The 21,660-nt window shown below is 41.9% G+C and overlaps 1 protein-coding gene across 1 annotated transcript in view; it reads left to right on the forward strand.

Moving 5' to 3' along the window:
* The window catches only part of DNAH11 (dynein axonemal heavy chain 11), a 357,765-nt gene that overhangs the window by 184,372 nt on the left and 151,733 nt on the right, over positions 1-21,660 (forward strand). Inside the window, exons 44-51 of the mRNA XM_049641609.1 lie at positions 1,375-1,506; positions 6,380-6,553; positions 11,290-11,494; positions 14,140-14,305; positions 14,969-15,071; positions 16,759-16,998; positions 18,400-18,561; positions 18,833-19,026. Of these exons, the coding sequence (XP_049497566.1) occupies positions 1,375-1,506; positions 6,380-6,553; positions 11,290-11,494; positions 14,140-14,305; positions 14,969-15,071; positions 16,759-16,998; positions 18,400-18,561; positions 18,833-19,026 (1,376 nt within the window). The remainder of the gene's footprint in view (positions 1-1,374; positions 1,507-6,379; positions 6,554-11,289; positions 11,495-14,139; positions 14,306-14,968; positions 15,072-16,758; positions 16,999-18,399; positions 18,562-18,832; positions 19,027-21,660) is intronic.

A 21,660-nucleotide genomic window follows, 5' to 3' on the forward strand; every position in this document is an offset into this window, starting at 1 on the left:
ATTCCTGACACAGAGCTCAAAGTGTTTTCCAGCTACAGTGTTTGGGAGAAAGTAGAAAAGTTGTCCATTATTAGAATGTTCAGATCAGTGGATGACGTCACATGGAAGTCAGTCTTTTTTTGTTTCGATTTTCATGGTTCCTCAGACCATCATGGCTTTACTCAGAAATAGCAAAACCTCACCGTTTTACATTATTCTTTCTTCATGGCACACTGCTAATGTTTATTTCTAATAGAAGATTATTTCAAATTGGCAATACAGAACCATATAACATAGAAATCAAGAGAGTAGACTGAGAAATATAACAGGTGCTCAACTTTTTAAAATTAAAAACCTTTCCAAACTATTTCCAGGACCTTTTTTCCGTGTTACTATGGATTTTCCCCAGTTTTCCTGGGTGGGAAAGAAAGACGCACGCACAGTCCTGACTTGTTTTGTCACAGCTTGCATTGCTGTCCAAATGATAGATAAAATCTTTTGCTGCCTTCAGAAACCAGGGGAAGGGGACCATGAGTTATGAGAGTCTGTGATAATGCTACTAAATGACAACTGTTTTTGTGCTTCCGAGAACTAGCTCAAAAACATGTTGTTCACTACTGATGATTGCTACATTTGGGAAAGGCTTTCGCAAGCTGCCATGTTCCCTTCATTACTGGCCTGATTGTCCTGAACATGGGGTGTGTTTCTGACCAACAGACCGCACTGCTGTCTCACAAGTTCTTGAGTAACATTTCTTGAAGATTAAATTCAGTCTGGTGTCCAGAAAAAAAAATGTCACAGGTCAAGGCTGCAAGTCTGACTTGCTAAATTTATTCAACAGGTGGGAAAAACCCATTGCCAAAGCACTCAGGGAAAGTTGGTTCCCTAAATGTCCAAAAGGGAAATGAATAAATAAATGCCTTTCTGTCAAGTGGAATCTTAGGCACCCATTCCCAGTGATACTATAGGGCAGCTCTTATTGGTAAGGTAAGATGTCTTTAGGATTTTTTTAGGTGAGAAATGAGCTATAGAATACTAGGTATTCTATGACTCCCTGTTTATAACAAAAGAGAGCTTAGATATATGCTCCATTGTATTTCTTTTTGCTTATGTGTATTTGCATTCATTACAGTGATGATGAATTGGATAAGAGCGTCGTTTTCAAAATAGTTTATTGTTTAGAAGATCAATTTTGTCAAAAGTGGCGAAGGTTTTCCACTACTGGTTTAGAAATCTGAGTCCCTAACTTCTGTTTCTCTCAATGTAACAAATCACAGATTGGGGGAAATTCTACAATCTCTTAAGGAACAAGTGGATTTGTTAATATGTCCTATGATCTTATTTTGCTATTAAGGATTTATTGCCCTAAATGAATGGCTATTTCTTGTTCACTAGACTATTTGTATCCTTCTGGAATGTTTGTTGACCCCTGAGAGTGTACCCTCTGACAGCCCAAAAGAGGTTTATGAAGTCGTCTTTGTCTTTGCTTGTGTGTGGGCGTTCGGAGGCACTCTGCTGCAAGATCAGGTATGTTTAGCAGTTGTTTACAGAAATAATTTAAGGAACCAGTTTTACTTGGGGGGGCGGGGAATTGTAATTTTGATTCCTGTGTTTTGTTTATTTTTTTTAACATTATCATAAATCTCCGCCACTTGCCTTGATGTCTTCTAAGCCTGAGTGTTGTTCAGACATGCTCCTCCAGGCTGGCAGCGCTCACATTGGCTGACGATGCCACACCCCTAGCCTTGCCCCAGATCTCTGTTCCGAGCTCACGGCTCAGGGTTTCCACCTGCCTCTGGAGCAGTGCCAGTAGTGTGTGCTTCCAGGGGACGGTCACACCGTGTCAGAGACACAGCTCTTCCTCCGCCCCACCCCTGAATTTGCTCTTCTTCCTCTGTACCCTGCCTTATCCTTGAGGACACTCACATTCCTTCCAGTTGTTCTAGTGAAAATACAGGGAGACATCATTCTTTATTTCTATATCCAATACCTACCTTTCAATCACACAACAGCTTTCACATCTGTCCTCTACTCACTCCCCACCCCCCCCAGCCCCTATCCCTACAGCCTTTATTCAGGAATGTATCATTATTAGATTGTCCTGGGCAGTCACAGTGTCTTAGCTTGGGCTGCCATAACAAAATACCTTACATGGCTTAACCGATAGAAATTTGGTTTTGGAAGTCCAAGGTCAGGGTGCCAGCATGGTCAAGTTCTGGCAAGGACCCTCTTCCTGGCTGGTAGGCAGGTGTTCTTTTGCTGTGTCCTCACCTGGCAGAGAGAAACCAGAAAAAGCTTTCTTGTATCTTTTTTATAAAGGCATTAATCCCTTTGTGAAGACCAACCCTCATGACCTCATCTGAACCTAATTACTCACCAAAGGCCCTATCTCCAAACATGATCACATTGGGAGCAAGAGCTTCTACGTAGGAATTTGGGGTGGGTGGGTGGACACAGTTGAATCTACAGCACATAATAACCTTGAAATTGGTTTCCCTGTCAGTAGTCTCTTACATCTAATCAGTCTCTTACATGATGCCCAGGGTAATGATTCATGAACTAGAGGCAACTCAGGTCAGTTCCTTTCCAAGGGTCTTTCCTTGAGCCTCACATGAGGCTACCATGCCTGCACAGCGTTCCTAGTGCGGGTCACCCATAGCCTCCGACTTCTTGTGGGCAAACACCTGAGATGAGCTTGTTCAAGTGCATGCAGACATGGACACACTCACACCTACATACGTAGGTTAGACTTCCTGAAGTGCAGAATTTTTCACCTTGAAAAGACTGCACATCTGGTCACCATGCACCTCTGTATGTAGATTTTGCCATGTAATGTTTCCAGTCATCATTCAAGCTATCTCCATCATGCCAATAAAGCTCAGACAGGCAAAGTGACTTGATCAAGGTTACACTGGTAAGAAATGACGCCAGGATTCACACCCCTGTACAACTCCAAAGTCCACACTGTCCAGGGGACCTCAGGATCTCTCATGGTCAGAAGGCTCCTACAGGTATCCCAGAATCTTTGCACTAAAAATAGATGGCACACGTCTTCCAGACTTGGCCACATGTTTCCAGATGTAAACGGGATTTAAATTAGAAGGCATCACAGCCAAGCAGGAACCATATTTCCATTGGTTTCTTTGTTGTAGGTCCTCACATACATGGCTGCTAAAACCTGGGGGCCAGTTCTGCTTCTTGTCGCCAGGTTCCTGTAGATCATATCTATAAATAAACTTGGAATTCACTTGGTCTGTTCGATCTTACTTTGATCGTTCTGAGAAGGCACATTTCCTTCTGTAATCTCCCAAGTGCTTTCTAAAGAATAACATCCTGTGTTACTTTGAGTGAGAGTCCAAAGTTGGGATTAGGTGACTGCACAGGGTTTTTCTCAAGCACAATTTACAGCACACGTGCATTTCTCCTTCACAGAGGCCACAGGCGTGATCTCCCCTCTCCTCAACCCATCCCCTCCTCCATCTTCTTTGGTATGTTTCCCATGTTCTCTAGGAGGTTTTTCCTTCTCTAGGATATAAACCAGGTAAAGTTGTGTGAGTAGGATGTTGACAGCAGAGATCTCTCTATTCCTGATCACCTCCCTCCTAGCTGATGGTGTTCTCATCTTTCCAGTTTCCAAACATGGCCACCTTCCCACCAGTCCATCAAGCCAGGCCACCACAATGATCACCTAACTCCCCCAGACATTCTCTCCCTAGACTAGAGTCGTCGCCGTCTTCATCATCATTATCATTATCATCTTTTCATCTTCAAAAGCTTCTAACTACAAAGCATTCAAAAGAGAGGCTATAAAGTTGGAAACGTGAATGAAACAGACAAAAAAGCACTCTTAGGTTAGCCATTTATTAACTGAACAAATCTGAATGCCTACTATATGTCAGAGAATGTGCTTAGGCCTTTTAGTAGGCTATTTTACTGAATCTTCAAAAAACGATAAAACTGTTATGTATTGGTACAACTACCTTCCTCCCCTTTTACAAACAAAAAAGGAGCCGCAACTTAGAGAAGTTAGCCTGTGAGGGCACACAGTTAAAGTCTGAGCCAGGTTCAGACTGCAACAGACTGATCCAGGCCCCGTGTTCTCAAGCCAGGCCATTGCACACAACTTTTGAAATAGGTCTTGGATCAACTCTCCCTGAGCTCCCATAAACTGCTGTTTTCCCTTCTCACTTGGCTTCTAAGGTAACAACCTCTTCGGTCTGCTTTTGTACTTCCCCCATAATCCATTATCCTCTCAGCAGCCAGAGTGACTTTTTTTAATGTAAATTGAATTATATGATACACTTGAGAGTTTAAAACACTTTAATGGATTCCTTTTGCTTTTAGGACAAAGTGAAAAATTGAATACCATCTCCAAGCCCTCTGGATCTGGTCCTGCCTGTCTCCCCCTGCTTCTTCCTTGCTACTCCCTCCCCTACCTCCCACCCTCTTCCACCAGTTGCACTGAAAGTTTCTGGAACACAAGGTCTTTCATGCCCACAGGATCTTTGTCTGTGCTGGCCTCTTCCTGCTTCTTGGAATAGTGTGCCTGTTCTCAAATATCTGTGTCCGTTCTCAAAGATGGCTCACTGAAGATCCAATTCAAATGAATTTACCCCTGTTACTCTTAATTACAGCAAACTTTACTTTCAAGACAGCTCTTTATTTGTACATTTATTGGCTTACCCTCTGCCATGGCTTACCCTCCACTGTGCTTCCTCATGTCTCTGCCTCTATCTCCCCATATACTCTACGAGGATAGGAGCTTTTTTGGTTTTCTTCCCCACTAGAGAACAAATGCATTTTAGTTGAGTGAATCAAAGATTTATCACCAAGATGATCTTGGCAATGTAGTGGTCAGCCAATATTGATGTAAAGTAGGAGTCCTATGAATTCTGCCTACAGAGAACGGTGCCAGGTAAGTTTCTGGCACTTTCTGAACTAACTTAACTTAAGACCAACCTCTGTAGGGTGATGAAATACCACGCCACCAACCCGAAAATCATGTGAGCCTAGACTCATGAACACATGCGTGGTGGTATGTAGGCGTGTGAGCTCAATGTGTTGGGAAGGTGCTGGGGCAAGCTCTGCCTGCTGAGACTGATGACCGTTCTCTGCCCTCACCACACTTTCCTGTTTTTCGGCCATCCTGTCTGTACCCGCGAGTGTAATCAGCCCAGTACAGAAAGTTGGCCATAGTCCAGGGACATAGACCACCAAAGGAAAAAAACAGACTTAAGAATTTCACTGGAGAAAAATGGGAGTTAAGGTCTTAGATTAAGTATGACACTGCTGAACGTGGTGGACGCTCACACACGCTGTTCTTTGAGTTCACCAGCTCACTATGCTAGAGTATCCTGTGGGTATAGAAGTCTCTGTGCCACGTTGTTCCCTGGATGGAGGAGTCAGGAGGCTGCGTGGTCCTGTGGATGGAGGAGACAGGAGGCTGGGTGGTCCAGTCAATATAGGAGCCATTAGACAGAGTCTTCTATAGATACAGAAGGCTGTTATAACCCACTACTATACAGTCACCATTTCCCCTTCTTTATTTTCCAAACCCTAATCTAGCAGCAAAAGGCTTGTACCTATCATCATATAAAGACAGTCCTTTCTGGAGGACAGCAGTTTGTCTCTCTAGAGCTTTCAGCTCCTCAGTGGTGCCCTGCCAGAAAACCAAGAATGTGCCTTTCCTCATCCCTCATGGTGGGGGTGCCCGGATTTAGAATGTCAAAGATAAAGAGTGCGAATCTTGACTTGAAGGAATGAAGTAGGGTTACCAAATGCTTACTTTTCTAAATAAGGACATTTATTTTAAAAGTGACCTTAATTAATAACATAATTTTATTAAGGAAAAGGTTTTTTAACACCCAAAGGTCTTGGAAGTCTATAAGCTCAAACAAAGGACAGTATTTAAATCAAATACTGCTACCAATTTTTAAAAAGTATTCCTTTGTTCTTTCTTATTTTACCATCAATTGATTTACTATCAATTTTACTATCGATTGATATCAATTGATTTTACTATCAGTCAACACGAGTGTTTGAGAACCACTGTCTTACTTTACCTAGCATGGGAATTTGCATGATGGCTCATTGTTAAATTGAATAACCCAGGGGTAATCTAAGGTTCACCTAACCTTACTTTGCTTTTTAAGTTAATAATTATTCCAGAAAATTTGTACCTGATGGAGGCATGGCAATTATAGCTTTCTGCTTCTCTGATATTATCACTCATTATAAGTTACTTCTAGTTATTTATTTTTCTTGGGTCATTTACTCAATCCCATTTGTAATTATGACTCTGTACATTACAAATACTGTGCCTAACAGGATTTCGAGGGGCTTTGTATGTGTTCAAAATTACCTCTAGGTCTGCAATAAGGATTTTTCTTGTTCTCCTTAGCTTTCAGGCTCTCAAGCGGAATTCAGTCGCTGGTGGCATAAAGAGATGAAAGCCGTGAAGTTTCCATCCCAGGGGACAATCTTTGATTATTATCTGGACCACAAAACTAAGAAATTCTTGCCCTGGGCTGAGAAAGTCCCCAAACTTTCTATGGATCCAGAGGTACCTCTGCAGGTAGGTGGAACATTATCATTTTCAAGCCGCACTGTGCTGGTTTGAGCCTTCGCTCCCCGCCCCTCCCCACCCCCCTTTTTTTCAGCAGTCCTTTTCCGGCCGGATGGAAACATTTTTGATAGGGTCAGCATATACTCTATTTCTTGAGAGAGAAGAATCTTAGTTATAGGACCAATCTGTAAGATGGCTCTTGTATTTCTACAACCTTTTTAGAAAAGTTTCTAACTTCATTGTGTGGTAACAGCTTTCTTTATATTTTCCTGGAAACTTTGTGAGCTTTATTAAAAATCAAAGACATATTTCTGTTAGTTCATTGATTCTTATATGTGACCATATTGTGAATTTATTAGACAGCACTTTTCACATAGAACATCTTTCCTTTAGCCCCCAAGCTGTAAAATGGATGTGTGGAATCTCCCCAACTGTGTTTCAAATCCTCATGGCAACTGACACATCTAAGAGGATCTCTTTAATTTTCTCTTCATATGCTGTCGTTTTACAGTTCTCTGATGTTGAGTTACTCTCTGTGCATCTTCTTATTCTGCCTCAATCTCTTTTCCTTTTCATTATACTTCTTAAAATCGTGTCATCCTGGGGGCGCCTGGGAGGCTCAATCGGTTAAGCGTCTGACTCTTGATTTCGGCTCAGGTCATGATCCCAGGGATCAAGGGATTTAGCCTCACATCGGGCTCTGCACTGACAGTGTGGAGCCTGCTTAGGATTCATTCTCTCTCTCTCTCTCTCTCTCTCCTTTCTCTGTGCCTCCCCCCGTGCTTGCTCACTCACTCTCAAGATAAATAAATTTTAAAAAACTCATGTCAGGGGTGCCTGGGTGGCTCAGTCGGTTGAGCATCTGACTTCAGCTCAGGTCATGATCTCATGGTTCGTGGGTTTGAGTCCCCCGTCAGGCTGTGTGCTGTCAGCTCAGAGCCTGGAGCCTACTTCAGATTCTGTATCTCCCTCTCTCTCTGCCCCTCCCCTGCTCACACTCTGTCTCTCAAAAATAAATAAACATTAAATTTTTTTTTTTTTAAATCTCATATCACTCTGATTCACTTTAGAACTTATTGTTTCAAGTAGTGCTATGTGAATAGAATCTAGGTGATTTCTGTGGCATTAATTAGGAAGCAGCTCATGTGAAATCAAAGAAAACCCAATGTATTAGTTCCCTGAAGCTGCTACAGGAAACTACCACAAGGCTTGGACAGCAGACATGTATTGTCTCATGGTTCTGGAGGCTAGAAGTTGAAAAAAACCATGTCAGCAGGACTGGTTCCTTCTGATGCTGTCAGGGACAACTGGAAGAGACTTCCAGGCCTTTCTGTCTGGAATTAGCTGGTGATCTTGGTGTTTCATGCTCGCTGCTTACTTGCACGGCATTTTCCCTGTGTGTGCACATTTCCCTTTATGTAAGGACACCTGTCCCTGGATTAGGGGCCTGTTCTACTTGTATGAGTGTGCGAGGGATGCCCAAACACAGTACCGTAGACTGGGTGGCTTCTACATTAGAAATTCATTTTCTCCTGTTTCTTTCTGGAGGCTAGCAATCCATGACTGATGTGTTGGCCACTCTGGTTTCTCCTTAGTCCTCTCTACTTGGCTTGCAGATGGCCACCTGCCTGCTGTGTCCTCACATGGCCTTTGTGTGCATGCATCCATGCTTCCCTGGACACTGTCTCCAAGTCTGTCCCAACCGCCTCCTTTTAGAAGGACACCAGCCAGTTTGAGGTAGGACCCACCCTCATGGCTTCGTTTTAGCTTAATCACCTCTTTAAAGATCCTGTTTGCAAATACAGTCACTTTCTGAGGTACTAAGGGTTTGGGCTTTATCATAAGAATTTTGGGAAGACCCACTTCAACCTGTAACACCGAGCCAGGAGGAAACTTATTTCACAAACAAGAAATGAGAGGTAGGATGTCCCTGAGACGGGTTAATTCTGTGACTTGGTGTTATTACCAAGGATTTAGGTCTTACCATCTCTCTGGTCTTCTTAACACTGGCATCATTTTAAGACTAGGATTCTTCCTGGTCTGAAAGGACTCCGGTAACATCAAGAGTCACCTTTAGAGGGAAAGGATGCTTTCTCTTATCTTTTTTTTATGAAGAGTGAGGAAACCTTCTCAGAAGCCCCAGAGCAGACCGCCTCTTTCATCTAATGCTGCAGGGGTCACATGCCATTCTAAGCTGTCTCAGGCCAGGGTAATGGGTTAAAATAATTGGCTTTGATGAATCACCACACCACTGTGGAAACCAGGTGGAGCTTCGCCTGAAGCGTGTCTGTGTGGGAGAAGCGTGGAGACTTGGACAAAGTGGGAGCTCTGGCAGGAAGGAGAGTGGAGAAATGGGTGTTTGGGAGGCAACCTACCATGTCTGTTCCATCTGCTTGATAAATTTTGAAAGCTGTTTTTTCTCAGCCTGCCTGGACCTAGCCCACCTGGGAGTGTTATCTGGCGAGCTGAAAGCTGAGAATTCGTAATAAACCAAAGACCAAAAACTGGTATCACTGGGTTGATGCATCTGATCAGTGACAACTTCTATGCAGCAAGGAACTATTAGGAATTTGTGGTCCTATTTTACACACGGCTGGACCAGACGTTATTTGATTAACAGCTTCTTAACATATTGGAAGAGAACCATACTCAGTAATAATGGTCAATACTGATGTTACAGTAGTCTATCTCAGACCCTTTTCTAACTTGCTTTACATAGATTACATCCTTTTTAAAAAAAATGTTTTTAAATGTTTATATTTATTTTTGAGACAGAGAGAGACAGAGCATGAGCAGGGGAGGGGCAGAGAGACAGGGAGACACAGAATCCAAAACGGGCTCCAGGCTCTGAGCTGTCAGCACAGAGCCCGAAGTGGGACACGAACCCACGAACCATGAGATTATGACCTGAGCCAAAGCCAGATGCCCAACTGGCTGAGCCACCCAGGCGCCCCATAGATTAATTTATCCTTAAAACAACCTTCTAAGGCATAGACTATTAATAACCTTTTTACACAGGGTAAAATGGGAGTGCCAAGACATTAAGTAACGTGCATACTGTCGTGCCCTGGCACGCCTTCTGTGTGGTAGTTAATACAGGGCTCAGGCTCTGGACAGGCTTGGATTTTAATCCAAGTACCACCACTTACTACCATGCTGTGACTTTGGCCAAGTTATCAGTGTTCTCTTAGCTTTAGTTTCATCATCTCCGAGATGAAAATCCTAACAAAACTCTCCTCAAAGATTAGGTATGTGTATCATACAACATAGCTTATAAAGTGCTTACCATAGTACCTGTCACATACTCAGTTCTAAGTAGGTGTTAATTATTATTAATGTGTAGAGAAAAGAGCTAATAGCCAAATTAAAAGACACGTGATGACATTGAGCAGGAAAAAAGGAGAAAAATATTATAAAATGTAACTGATTAAAAACAGTCATCTGGGACTGTTTAATGTAGCACAGAACAGTCTTTGCCTTTTAGTAGGCCTTGAGAGCATCACTAAATCAAATCAGAATTCTAGAGTAAATATTCATAATCATGAAAATGATCCTGAATGATCTATAAAATAGCAGTTGTGTTCAGGATATGCTAACCATGTAATGAAGAATATATTGTAGATTTTAGCTATTTTTTTTAATGAACAATCTGAATCTTGCAAATGGTTTTTTACCCCCTTTTGAAATTGGCCACCAAAAGTGTAAGAAATATCAACTCTCTTTGCATCATTGTGCAGGATTCTTTTTTTTTTTTTTTAATTTTTTAATGTTTATTTTTGAGAGAGAGTCATAGTGTGAGAGAGGAAGGGGCAGAGAGAGAGGGGGACACAAACTCCGAAACAGGCTCCAGGCTCTAGGCTCTGAGCTGTCAGCACAGAGCCCAACATGAGGCCCAAACCCACAAACCACAAGATCATGACCTGAGCTGAAGTCGGACACTCAACCAACTGAGCCACCCAGGCATCCTAATTGTGCAGGATTCTTTTTTTTTCTTTTTTTGCATGTCTACACCTGCTACCCTTTTCCTGATATTACATATTAATCTGTGTTCCCGGAGTCTGGTGTTTATTCCCATTCTTCATGTTATTGTATTCCTATATGCCAACTCAAATTTGTTTTGAAACAATATAGTATATGAATAAATAGCTAATTTTCAAAACAGAGGCATTGTTATGCAGTTTTTTTTTAACTAAACAGTGCATAATAAGTTTGACATGTACTTTAGATTTATGACTATTTCACTTAAAATCACTGTTTCCCCATTGGGTTTCTCCCCAGGGTGAATGCCCTAACCATTTTGCCAGTTAATCTTATTCAGCCAAGACATTGCTACCAACTTTCATTTATGTGTGGCTTGACTTTCAAATGTTTTGTCGCTCCTAAAAAGTGGTAGACAGCTTCTTCAGTGTTTCCTGTATTCCCTTGTATGCATAATGCAAGGTTGGGCAGAGTGTAGGTACTCTGTGATAGGGTCTTTGGCTAGTACTTAATGTGGAAAAGATAAATCAGTTGCTTATGCCATTGTGCTTTGAAGGGACTACCCAGTTGCTCTCCTCCAGCTCTGACGTCTGAACTTTGACAATTCAAAACTGAAAATTAGGTAAGATTCCCCCGTACTGAGCATTAACCTGAATTAGGAACGCTTTGGGTCTCAACTGTGCAGTGACTGTGTTGGTCCAGATTCGGAATTTTGGAATGAACCTCTCTTTCTGACTTGGCTTCCTTTCTCTTCCTCCCTGTTCCAGAGAGTTATGGTTCACACATCAGAGACAGCTCGTCTGAGATACTTCGTAAAGTTGCTGCTTGAGAAAGGACAGCCTCTAATGCTAGTAGGAAATGCTGGAGTGGGAAAGACGGCCTTCGTAGGTGACACGCTGTCAGGCCTCTCTGAGGATTATCTAGTGTCCCGTGTGCCTTTCAACTACTACACAACATCCACGACTCTGCAGAGTAAGCGCCCCTCCTGTTTGTATTGTAGAAACAGGTGATCAGAGACTGTCAAGACTGGGCCATGCAGCCCAAGGGGAAGGCTACTTTCTCTAGGCTTTAGACCTTCTGCTGAAGCTTCAGATGAACTTTTTACCTATCACCAATCTGGGTAAAATAAACTTTGTTTCAGCGTTGTGATTTTGGCTTTTTATGTCACTAAAGGCTTTATTTGGGTTATTACGCTTTAGAACCACAAGAATCGACATCAAAACCGTGTCCATTGCTGTTGCCTCTACGCAGTTTGGTCACCTTTAATCAGTTTTGTGGAGCCCAAGCAACATGAGAGGGTGCACAAGGAAGACCGCTCTGGTTGCCTTTTCAAGTAAACAATTGGTTTAGGAGAACTTCATTAAAACTGTGTCACTGAAATGGCAGGCCATGAACTGTTAACTAAATCTTTGGAAAACTGTAAGAATTTAAAACTGTTGAAAACATGTATCAGTGTCATCAAAAGAGCCACACAGATTTTGGGCCTGCTGAATTAGGAAGGGTAAGCCAAGTAGACTTGGAAAGCAGAGGAGACAGTGGTAGGAGAAGCTTCTACTGGTATATCTGTCACTGTCCAGCAGAGTCAGGGTTAGACTGGCAGTGGGGCTGTGAAACTCCCCATTGTGCAGTAGTTTATTAAGCCTGTTGAATTGCCCGGATTGCGGTTTCTGTGTTGTGTGTGTGTGCAGCGTTAGAAGTAGCGATTACTAACAAATTCTCTTGCTCATGGACGTTGTTAACTCAGCCAAGAGTGTTTCTTCTGTAATTTCCTATTAATCAAGTTTGTCTTCCTTGACTTTTTGGAGTGGAACAGTCAAAAATCTAACTTGGCAGTTTCTTACTTAATTCTTTAGCGAATATATATTGTTTATCTATTTTTTTCCAAGGCATCGTGTTCAGTGCGTGTTTTTCATTCAGAGACCCAGAAGGAGGGATCGCTTTATCACTTGTAAATGAAAGATTAGGTGTACAATTCAGTAATTGAATGCAGTACTTGACTGAGGTATGAGTTCGTCTTGCTAATTCCTGGAAGGGTACAGGCATGTATAAGATTCAGACATAGACCATTAGCACAAATAATAGAGCAGTGTGCTTGAAAGAAAGTTTGCATTTGAAACCTTCAGGATGGAGTGGTATGCAGGCAGAGATGGGATTTGAGATAGAAGAATCAGTGGAAACAAACTTAGGAAAGAGAAAATTACAGAACACATTTAATTCATTGAATCTCTACGTTGGCTTATGGTCAGGGATGTGGTAGAAGATAGAGAAATGGCTGGAGAAGAGGGTTGGAGTTACATTGTTGATGGAACACTTGGTGTCAATTTTCCAAGATGGGGGGGGGGGCAGTGGGGATTTCTGGAACATGGGACTTTTAGTCCCAGGCCATGTAGAATGGTAGCCACTGTAACTGTACAAAGAGCTGAGATGCAAGCTGAAGACCATGTATTTCATTGGGTGGAAAATGGGGAGCAAGGAACTGACAAGCTGCAGGCTATACTTGAGGAGATATCTGAGGTGGGGAGACCAGTCCCCCTGGGTAGTGTTCCAGCTCTGTGTAATGTTGCTCTGGACTAACATTGTGGAGCGAGTGATGAAAAGGAAGAGACCAGAGGTACCATTTATAGGCTGTGGCCAGGCACGTCTGGGACCAGGAGAGAAAGATTATATTGAAGCTTTGCATCCGGCTGACTGAGAGGGTGTTAACCACACAAACAGGAGCACAGAAGGGAAAAAGGAAGAGGTGTGTTGTGAGTGAGGAAGAGGCTTGTTTGGCGTTGGCCAAACAATCAGGTACCAGTGGCTGATAGGAAACAAGCATTTGGGAATGCAGTTCCCCTGCTTGGAAGAGAGCTTTGTTAATTTTTCATCATATACTTGTTTGTTCTTTCATTTATTTAGTCATTTGTTCATTTAACAAATGACTTGGGATTGTCATCAGGAATACAGTAATGACCACGATGTAGTTTCCTGTCCTCGAGCTGTTTATTGTCATTTGAAGAGTCAGCAACTATTAGATACTACATCTTACACAGTCTATTCAGGGTTTTCTATCATCATGATTTTTCTCAAATCCGTGCAAAGTCATTTAGGCCCGTGAAGAAATGTAAGCTGATGTGTGCACAAGATAGAGTCTTCGTACAGGATTCCCTTGTACTTCTGCACTTGGATAACCCAGGAAGAGAAGCATGGGGGACTCTCTTGAGCTGTCCCTAGAAGCTCCTGCAAGAGTGATTGAGAAAGACAAAGACTGAGGAAGTAGGCCATGGCTGGAGTGACAGTGGGCCATGTATTAGAGTGGGTTCCTGGAGGAAAGTACACAGACCAATGATGGTGTTGCCTCAGCTTGATGGCCAGTGTGGTATCATGTCACAGATGTTGAGTCCTCAGGGAAGGAGAGGTGAGGTGACCTCTGGCAGTAGGAGGGTGGTTGACCGGAACGCATGACACAGAAGAGATGAACAGAGAGTCATCGCTGATATTAACCTGCAGAGAGGTGATACTTGGAGACTTAGAGTGGATGAAATGGACAGAAGATGAGGAAAAATTAGAAAAAAGGGATTAAGGACAGAAAGTTAAATTTTATCCAATTGGTGGGCAGAATGATACATTTGTTTCAGGAATTCTTGAGAAACCTCTAGAGAAAAAAGCTGGTCGTATCTATGGGCCAGGAGGAAACAAAAAACTGGTTTATTTCATTGATGATATGAATATGCCCGAAGTGGACTTATATGGCACAGTGCAGCCCCACACTCTGATTCGACAGCACATTGATTACGGACACTGGTAAGCGAGTCTCTGTGCTTTATTCTTTATTGAAATCCAATTATTATTTTGCATGAACATTGAAGAATAAAATTACCCTGATTTGCTCCTCCTTCCGAGGAGCATTTTCTCAGTTAACTGTTAAGTGTCATTTTACGTTCCCTTTTCATTGTCATAAGTGAGGTAAGGTTCCTTTTGTATCTTTGGAAGAATTGGATAAAAAAGTGACGTGCCTGTTTTGTGCATTACTGTCTAGTTGAAGTATTAAACTCTCAAATACACGAAATTACTTAGATGCTTGACCTTACTCTGTGGGCTGTAACTGTTTGGTAACGTCTGGGTATTGCAGTATACCCATCCCTGCCGTTAACTAGCAGGAGATCCCCCAGCCTAGCTGTGGTTATTTCTAACCAGAAATAGCGTCATGTGAGAATCAATAAGCATTAATAGTGTGTATTGATTTAGCTCCTTATGCCGATTCTGGCATCAAAGGAGCTATGTAGCCTTCTGTTTTCTGAGCTTTAATTTTTGTGTCCCTGAGATGAGACGAACACCCCCAACATCACAGAGCGCTTGTAAAGATCAAAGGAGACACTTTGTGATGAAGTCCTTCATAAACTGGGGGATTTTGTTGTGTTGTCATCTTTGGTTTTTGGATTTAAGGTTCTTTTTTCTATCTTTCAGGTATGATAGACAGAAGGTGATGCTTAAAGAAATCCACAACTGTCAGTACATTGCCTGCATGAATCTAATGGTGGGCAGTTTCACAATCAATCCTAGACTACAGGTAAGGTATAGAGTACTGCTCCCTCCCCAATGGGCCCTAAATAAAATACCCAAACATTATAGATTGTGATTCTTGGTGCTGTGGATAGAAACGAGGGCTCCTACTGGACATTTGGTTAATAAGCATGTAAGCTATGTTTTTAATAGACTATTTTTTAAATATTTATTTATTTATTTATTTATTGAGAGAGAAGAGAGCACATGTGAGCAAGTGGGGGAGGAGCAGAGAGAGAGGGAGCGAATCCCAAGCAGGCTCTGTGCTGCCAGTGAGAGCCCAGTGCAGGGCTCAGTATCAAGAACTGTGAGATCATGACCAGCCAAAGTCTAGAGTCGGACGTTCAACCAACTGAGCCACCTGGGCATCCCATGTAATAGAGTATTTTTAGGAGCAGGTACAAGTTTAGAAAGGGAGGAGTTTTAGTTGAAAGTATTGAGAGTTTCCATGTACTCTCTCACACTCCTCCCACCTCATTTTACCCTATTATAAAATTTTATGTTACTGTGCTGCATTTGTTACAGTTGATGAACCAATATCCATTATCACTAACCAAAGTCACAAGTTTGCATTTGAGTTCATTCTTTGTGTTGTGTATTCTGTGGGTTTTGGCAAATGTATAATGTCGGGTATCCACCATGAAAATACCATACAGAAGAGTTTCACTGTGGTGAAAATCCCCTGTGCTCTACCTATTTTCCTCCATCCACCCTCCCTCCTGAATCCCTGGCGATCATTTAATCAGTTTACTGTCTCCATAGCTTTACCTTTTTCAGAATGTCACATAGTTGAAATCCCATAGTATGTAGCCTTTTGAGATTGGCTTCTTTCACTTCATTTAAATATGCAGTTAAGGTTTCCCCATGTCTTTTCCTAGCTTGATACCTCATTTTTTTTTTTTATCACTACTTCATATTCATTGTATAGGTACATCAGTTTGTTGATCCATTCACCTATTGAAGGATGCCTTGGTTGTTCCCACATTTGGGAATTATGAATAAAGCTGATACAAATAAATATCGATGTGCATGTTTTGTGTGTGCATATAAGCTTGTAGTAACAACAACCCCCACCAACTATAACATATGTTAAACAACAGCATGCAGCACCAAGTGTTGCTTGTTCCCTTATCTGGAATCAGCTGAGGGTTGGCTGGGTGGCTCTCATGATCTCGGATGGGGTCATCGATGTGTCCAGGAGTTGACTATCAGCAAATCTATGGTGGCTTTGACTAAAGTGGTAAGGGCCATGTGGCTCTTCTTCATGGACCTCTCATCCATCAGTAGACTTGTACAACTCATGGCAAAGGTAGGGCCTTAATAGAGCAAGTGGATGGGTGCCTGGCCGGCTCAGTCCATGGAACCAGTGGCTCTGGATCTCAGGGCTGTAAGTTCGAGCCCCATGTTGGGTATAGAGATTACTTAAAAATAAGATCTTAAAAAAAAAAAAAAAAACAAGTGGAAGCATACAGGCTTCTGACAGTGACTGGCACACTGCCACCTACACCTCACTCTGTTGGCTCAATCAAGTCATATGGCTAGGCCCAGAGTCAGAGAGGAGGGCACCACAGTTATGTAGCAATGGGTACAGGGAGAGATTTAAAAAATAATAGTTGGGCCTTTTTTTTTCTTGCACAATCTCCTGGTACCATTATAATCCTAATAATATGCAACTCTTATATTTTGTTTTTCAGAGACATTTCACTGTGTTTGCATTCAACTTTCCCTCCTTGGACGCACTACACACCATCTATAGCCAAATTCTTAACTTCCATTTCCAGCAGCAAGCATTTGGTCCCTCAGTTCTCAGGAGTGGCCCCTCTTTGATACAGGCAACAATCGCATTTCATCAGATGATGACACAAAACTTTTTACCCACAGCTGTTAAATTCCATTACCTGTTTAATCTGAGAGACCTATCAAACATCTTCCAGGTATCTTGACAGCCCTGGGTTATGCATCTTGGGTGGAGGAATGATTATAGTAATATTAATGGTGTTCATTTCTGGAACTTAATTTAAGAGAATGCTGTATACTTTTGTGGGTGTATTCTTTGATTTTTAAACCATAAACTTCTCTGTGAAGTATGGATGGCAGGTTTATTCCCATTTTATCAATGGGACTAGTGGTTTCTCTAGGTTGTGTAGCGACTTAGGTCCATGTATTCCATATAAATATTTGAGTGCCTCATTTTGTGCCAAATGAGGGGGATCGTTTGTTATTTGCTTATATTTATGCAGTGTGATTCTTAAACATCCATCAAAAGCAGCTTGAATTTCTCACACTGCTTAATTATTTTGATTTGACCTTGACACTTACTTTGCTTACCCGGTACAAGGACAGCATTTATGTGTTTGGTTTAGAAAGGAAATTCCAAAGAGGGGATTGAAACATGGAGTTAAAAAAAAAAGTTAACTGGAATGATCTACCTTATACAGTAAAAGTGGTTGGAGGGTTATTTATGGCCTGTCATTCCGCAACTGCCTCACGACCGTAACACCACATCAGGCGCCAGCTTCCTGAGGACGTGGGCCACTCATTCTCATGGCTGTCGTTCTAGCACCTGCTGGAAAGACTGTGCTCAGTACGGTGTGGTTTAAAAGTGGATTTTTAATCTTAGGGTAAAAAGGGGAAGAAAGGCCATAGGTGACATGGGATGAGAGGCCTGGTCACTGCTTATGTTCAGGCTCTCAAGTACACCTGACTTCACCAAATGTTGGCTTAGCGCTTGCAACTACTTGTCGACAGCTCGCTGTGTTCTCTCCTAAGTCTAGAGCCAACCGACTCTCTTGCAAAGATGTGGCTTTGTGTGAATCCAAGATAGTGGAGGGCAGTGTTGAAGCAGGGCGGGACGCAAAACGTTTTGGTGCTGATTCCGCATCTACCCACAAAGTGTGATTTGGGGCAATTTACTTTTGGTGTCGTTTTCTTCATCTGCAAAATGGAAGGGTTAGATGAACTGATATCAGACGGTATTAGAATTTAAAAATTTTGATCCTGTGACATTCATGGTAGCTGTTTGTAAAACAGTTTGGGGAAACTTGATCTGTCAAAAGACTTAATAGACGTGAGTCCTCTAAAGAGGTGTTTATTTCCGGGGCTGGCTTTTGAAATACAATCTTAGCTACGTTCCAAAACTGGGTATAATGCTAGTAAATTTTTAAGATATTACTTACCAGAGAGTAAAACTACCACTATAGTAATTCTACTGACAATATTTCTTTTGAAGTAATAAATCACTAAATTTAGTATACAGTTAAAATGGTAAAGGAAAATACTATCTTGGAGTGTTATCAGTTACTGAGTTTTTAATTTTTCCCATTCTTTCTTTGTAGGGGATTTTATTTGCTTCTCCTGAATGCTTAAAATGTCCAAATGATTTGATACGCCTGTGGCTTCACGAATCTTCACGTGTTTATGGAGACAAACTGGTAGACCCAAAGGATTGTGATTTGTTTCAGAAAAAAATGCTGGAAACTGCTTATAAACACTTTGAAGTAAGTGTGTGGAATGTCAGAGGTGTCCATCCACTCTGGCACTAACTGGTGTCAGGGCAGAGTTAGATACACATGTGAATGAATTGTGCAGATACTTACCTTGCTTGGAACCATTGTGATTCCGGAATGTACACCGTCTGTACTTGGGAACATCCCACTTACCTGCTCATGGACTGACCTGCATGCTCTTCCCTTGATGGGCCCCTGCGCGTCCAGATGAATCATTCTGGATAGCTGCTGTGACTATCCTTGTCTTTTCCTCCTCCTGCAGGGTGCAAATGGTCATGCGCTGCTTCAACAGCCCCTCATCTATTGCCACTTTGCACACGGTGGGCAAGATCCACGTTACCTGCCAGTGAAGGACTGGGAGGTGCTGAGGACAGTTCTTACAGAAGCCTTAGACAGCCACAATGAGCTGAATGCTGTCATGAACCTGGTTCTGTTTGAAGATGCCATGCAGCATGTGTGAGTTGACAAGTCCTGATGGTTTTTCACAATGTAAAAATGGCTGGGTCACCACAATTGTTGTTTGACTGTAGATCATACTCAGTACTCTGAGCTGGTAGTTCTTATCTCTCATTTGCCATCCAGTATAAAACTGTGAGTGTCTCTCTAAGTTAGGTCACCATCTTTTTTTTATTTTTCCCAGAGAACTTTTTTTTTTTTTCATTTTTGTTTTTTTATCTACATCCAAGTTAGCATATAGCGCGACAATGATTTCGGCAGTAGATTCCTTAATGCCCTTTACCCATTTAGCCCATCCGCCCTCCCACAAGCCCTCCAGTAACCCTCTGTTTGTTCTCCATATTTAAGAGTCTCTTATGTTTTGTCCCCTCCCTGTTTTTATATTATTTTTGCTTCCCTTCCCTTGTGTCCATCTGTTCTGTGTCTTAAAGTCCTCATATGAGTGAAGTCCTATGATATTTGTCTTTCTCAAACTAATGTCATTTAGCATAATAACCTCTAGTTCCATCCACATAGTTGCAAATGGCAAGATTTCATTCTTTTTGATTGCCAAGTAATACTCCATTGTGTGTGTATGTATGTATGTGTATACATATACACATGTGTATATGTATATATACATGCACATATATGTACGTATATACACATACATATATGTGCATGTATATATACATATGTGTATGTATATATATTATAACATATAGTACTCCATTTGTGTGTGTGTGTACACACACACACACCCCATCTTCTTTATCCATTCATCCTTCAATGGACATTTGGGCTCTTTCCATACTTTAGCTATTGTCGAAAGTGCTGCTATAAACATTGGGGTGCATGTGCCCCATCGAAACAGCACACCTGTATCCCTTGGTTAAATACCTAGTAGTGCAATAGCTGGGTCATAGGGTAGTTCTATTTTGAATTTTTTGAGGAACCTCCATAGTGTTTTCCAGAGTGGCTGCACCAGTTTGCATTCCCACCAGCAGTGCAAAAGAGATCCTCTTTCTTCGCATCCTTGCCAACATCTTTCATTGCCTGAGTTGTTAGCCATTCTGACAAGTCTGAGGTGGTATCTCATGGTGGTTTTCATTTGTATTTCCCTGATGATGAGTGATGTTGAGCATTTTTTCATGTGTCAGGTGGCCATCTGGATGTCTTCTTTGGAGAAGTGTCTGTTCATGTCTTTTGCCCATTTCTTCACTGGATTATTTGTTTTTTCAGTGTTGAGTTTGGTAAGTTCTTTATAGATTCTGGATACTAACCCTTTATCTGATATGTCATTTGCAAATATCCTCTCCCATTCTATCAATTGCCTTTTAGTTTTATTGATTGTTTCCTTTGCTGTGCAGAAGCTTTTTATTTTGTTAGGTCCCAATAGTTCATTTTTGCTTTGGCTTCCCTTTCCTCCGGAGACATGTTGAGTAAGAAGTTACTGCGGCCAAGGTCAAAGAGGTTTTTGCCTGTGGATTTTGATGCCTTCCTGTCTCGGGTTTAGGTCTTTCATTCATTTTGAGTTTATTTCTGCATATGGTGTAAGAAAGTGTTCCAGGTTCATTTTTATGCATGTCGCTGTCCAGTTTTCCCAGCACCATTTGCTGAAGAGACTGTCTTTATTCCATTGGATATTCTTTCCTGCTTTGTCAAAGATTAGTTAGCCATATGTTTGTGGGTCCATTTCTTCTGGGTTCTCTATTCTGTTCCATTGATCTGAGCATCTGTTTTTGTGCCAGTACCGTACTGTCTCAATGATTACAGCTTCAGAATGCATCTTCAAGTCCAAGGTCACATCTTAGTAATGTCATATGTCAGTATACTGTTTTCTGATGTGTGGTCACAGCCATAATTTCATTTCACTGCAGCCCTGTTAGGTAAGAAAACTAAGAAAGAGGAAGGCATGGGAGATGTTCAAAGCCGTAAGGTTCTTAAGGGGCAGAAACAGGATGAAGTGAAACTGCTGGTCATTGGTAAATCCTGTTTATGGAGTGCCTCCCGAGTGCTAAACAGGAACAGTGTCAGGCTTTTCACTACTTTTGTGCAAATTAGAAAAGGAAAGGGGCATGTTTGCTTGGCAGAAAATTAGATGCCCCTGTTCCGGTGTAGAGTTTGGCTGACAAGGCTCTCTCTAACCTCCTAGACTGGGTTTTTTGGGCAGTGCACAGATCATGCAACCTTCCATAGCTCCCTTGCTGTCAGACAGGGTTGTAAGGCACTAGGGATACAGCAGCAAACAAGATAGTCTAGTCCTTACTCTAGTTGGGCTTATGTTTTAGTGATGCTGAAAGACACTTATAAGGATATGAACAAATAAGCAAGAAAAATGTCAGAAAGTGATATGTCATGCTAGGAAATAGATCGATTCCAAGTACTAAGTATGCACATTCCCAAAAAGGGTCTGGGTAACTCTGTGAGGAGGTGATATTTAAAGTGAGATCAAATGGTAAGCAGGAGCTAAGCATAGAAAGATTTGAAGGAAGAACATTCTAGGTAAGGGCATATATCATGTGACCCCAGGGTTGAAGGTTCAAAAACAGAAAAGGGGTCATCATGGCTGCAGCATGGAGAAAAAGTGGAGAGAGCAGTGTGTGACACGGAAGGAGAAGCAGCAGTGGGTCTTACTGGTGCCAGTTTTTTCCT

This window comes from Panthera uncia, chromosome A2, assembly GCF_023721935.1.
Source record: "Panthera uncia isolate 11264 chromosome A2, Puncia_PCG_1.0, whole genome shotgun sequence".
NCBI classification, from domain to species: Eukaryota; Metazoa; Chordata; class Mammalia; order Carnivora; family Felidae; genus Panthera; species Panthera uncia.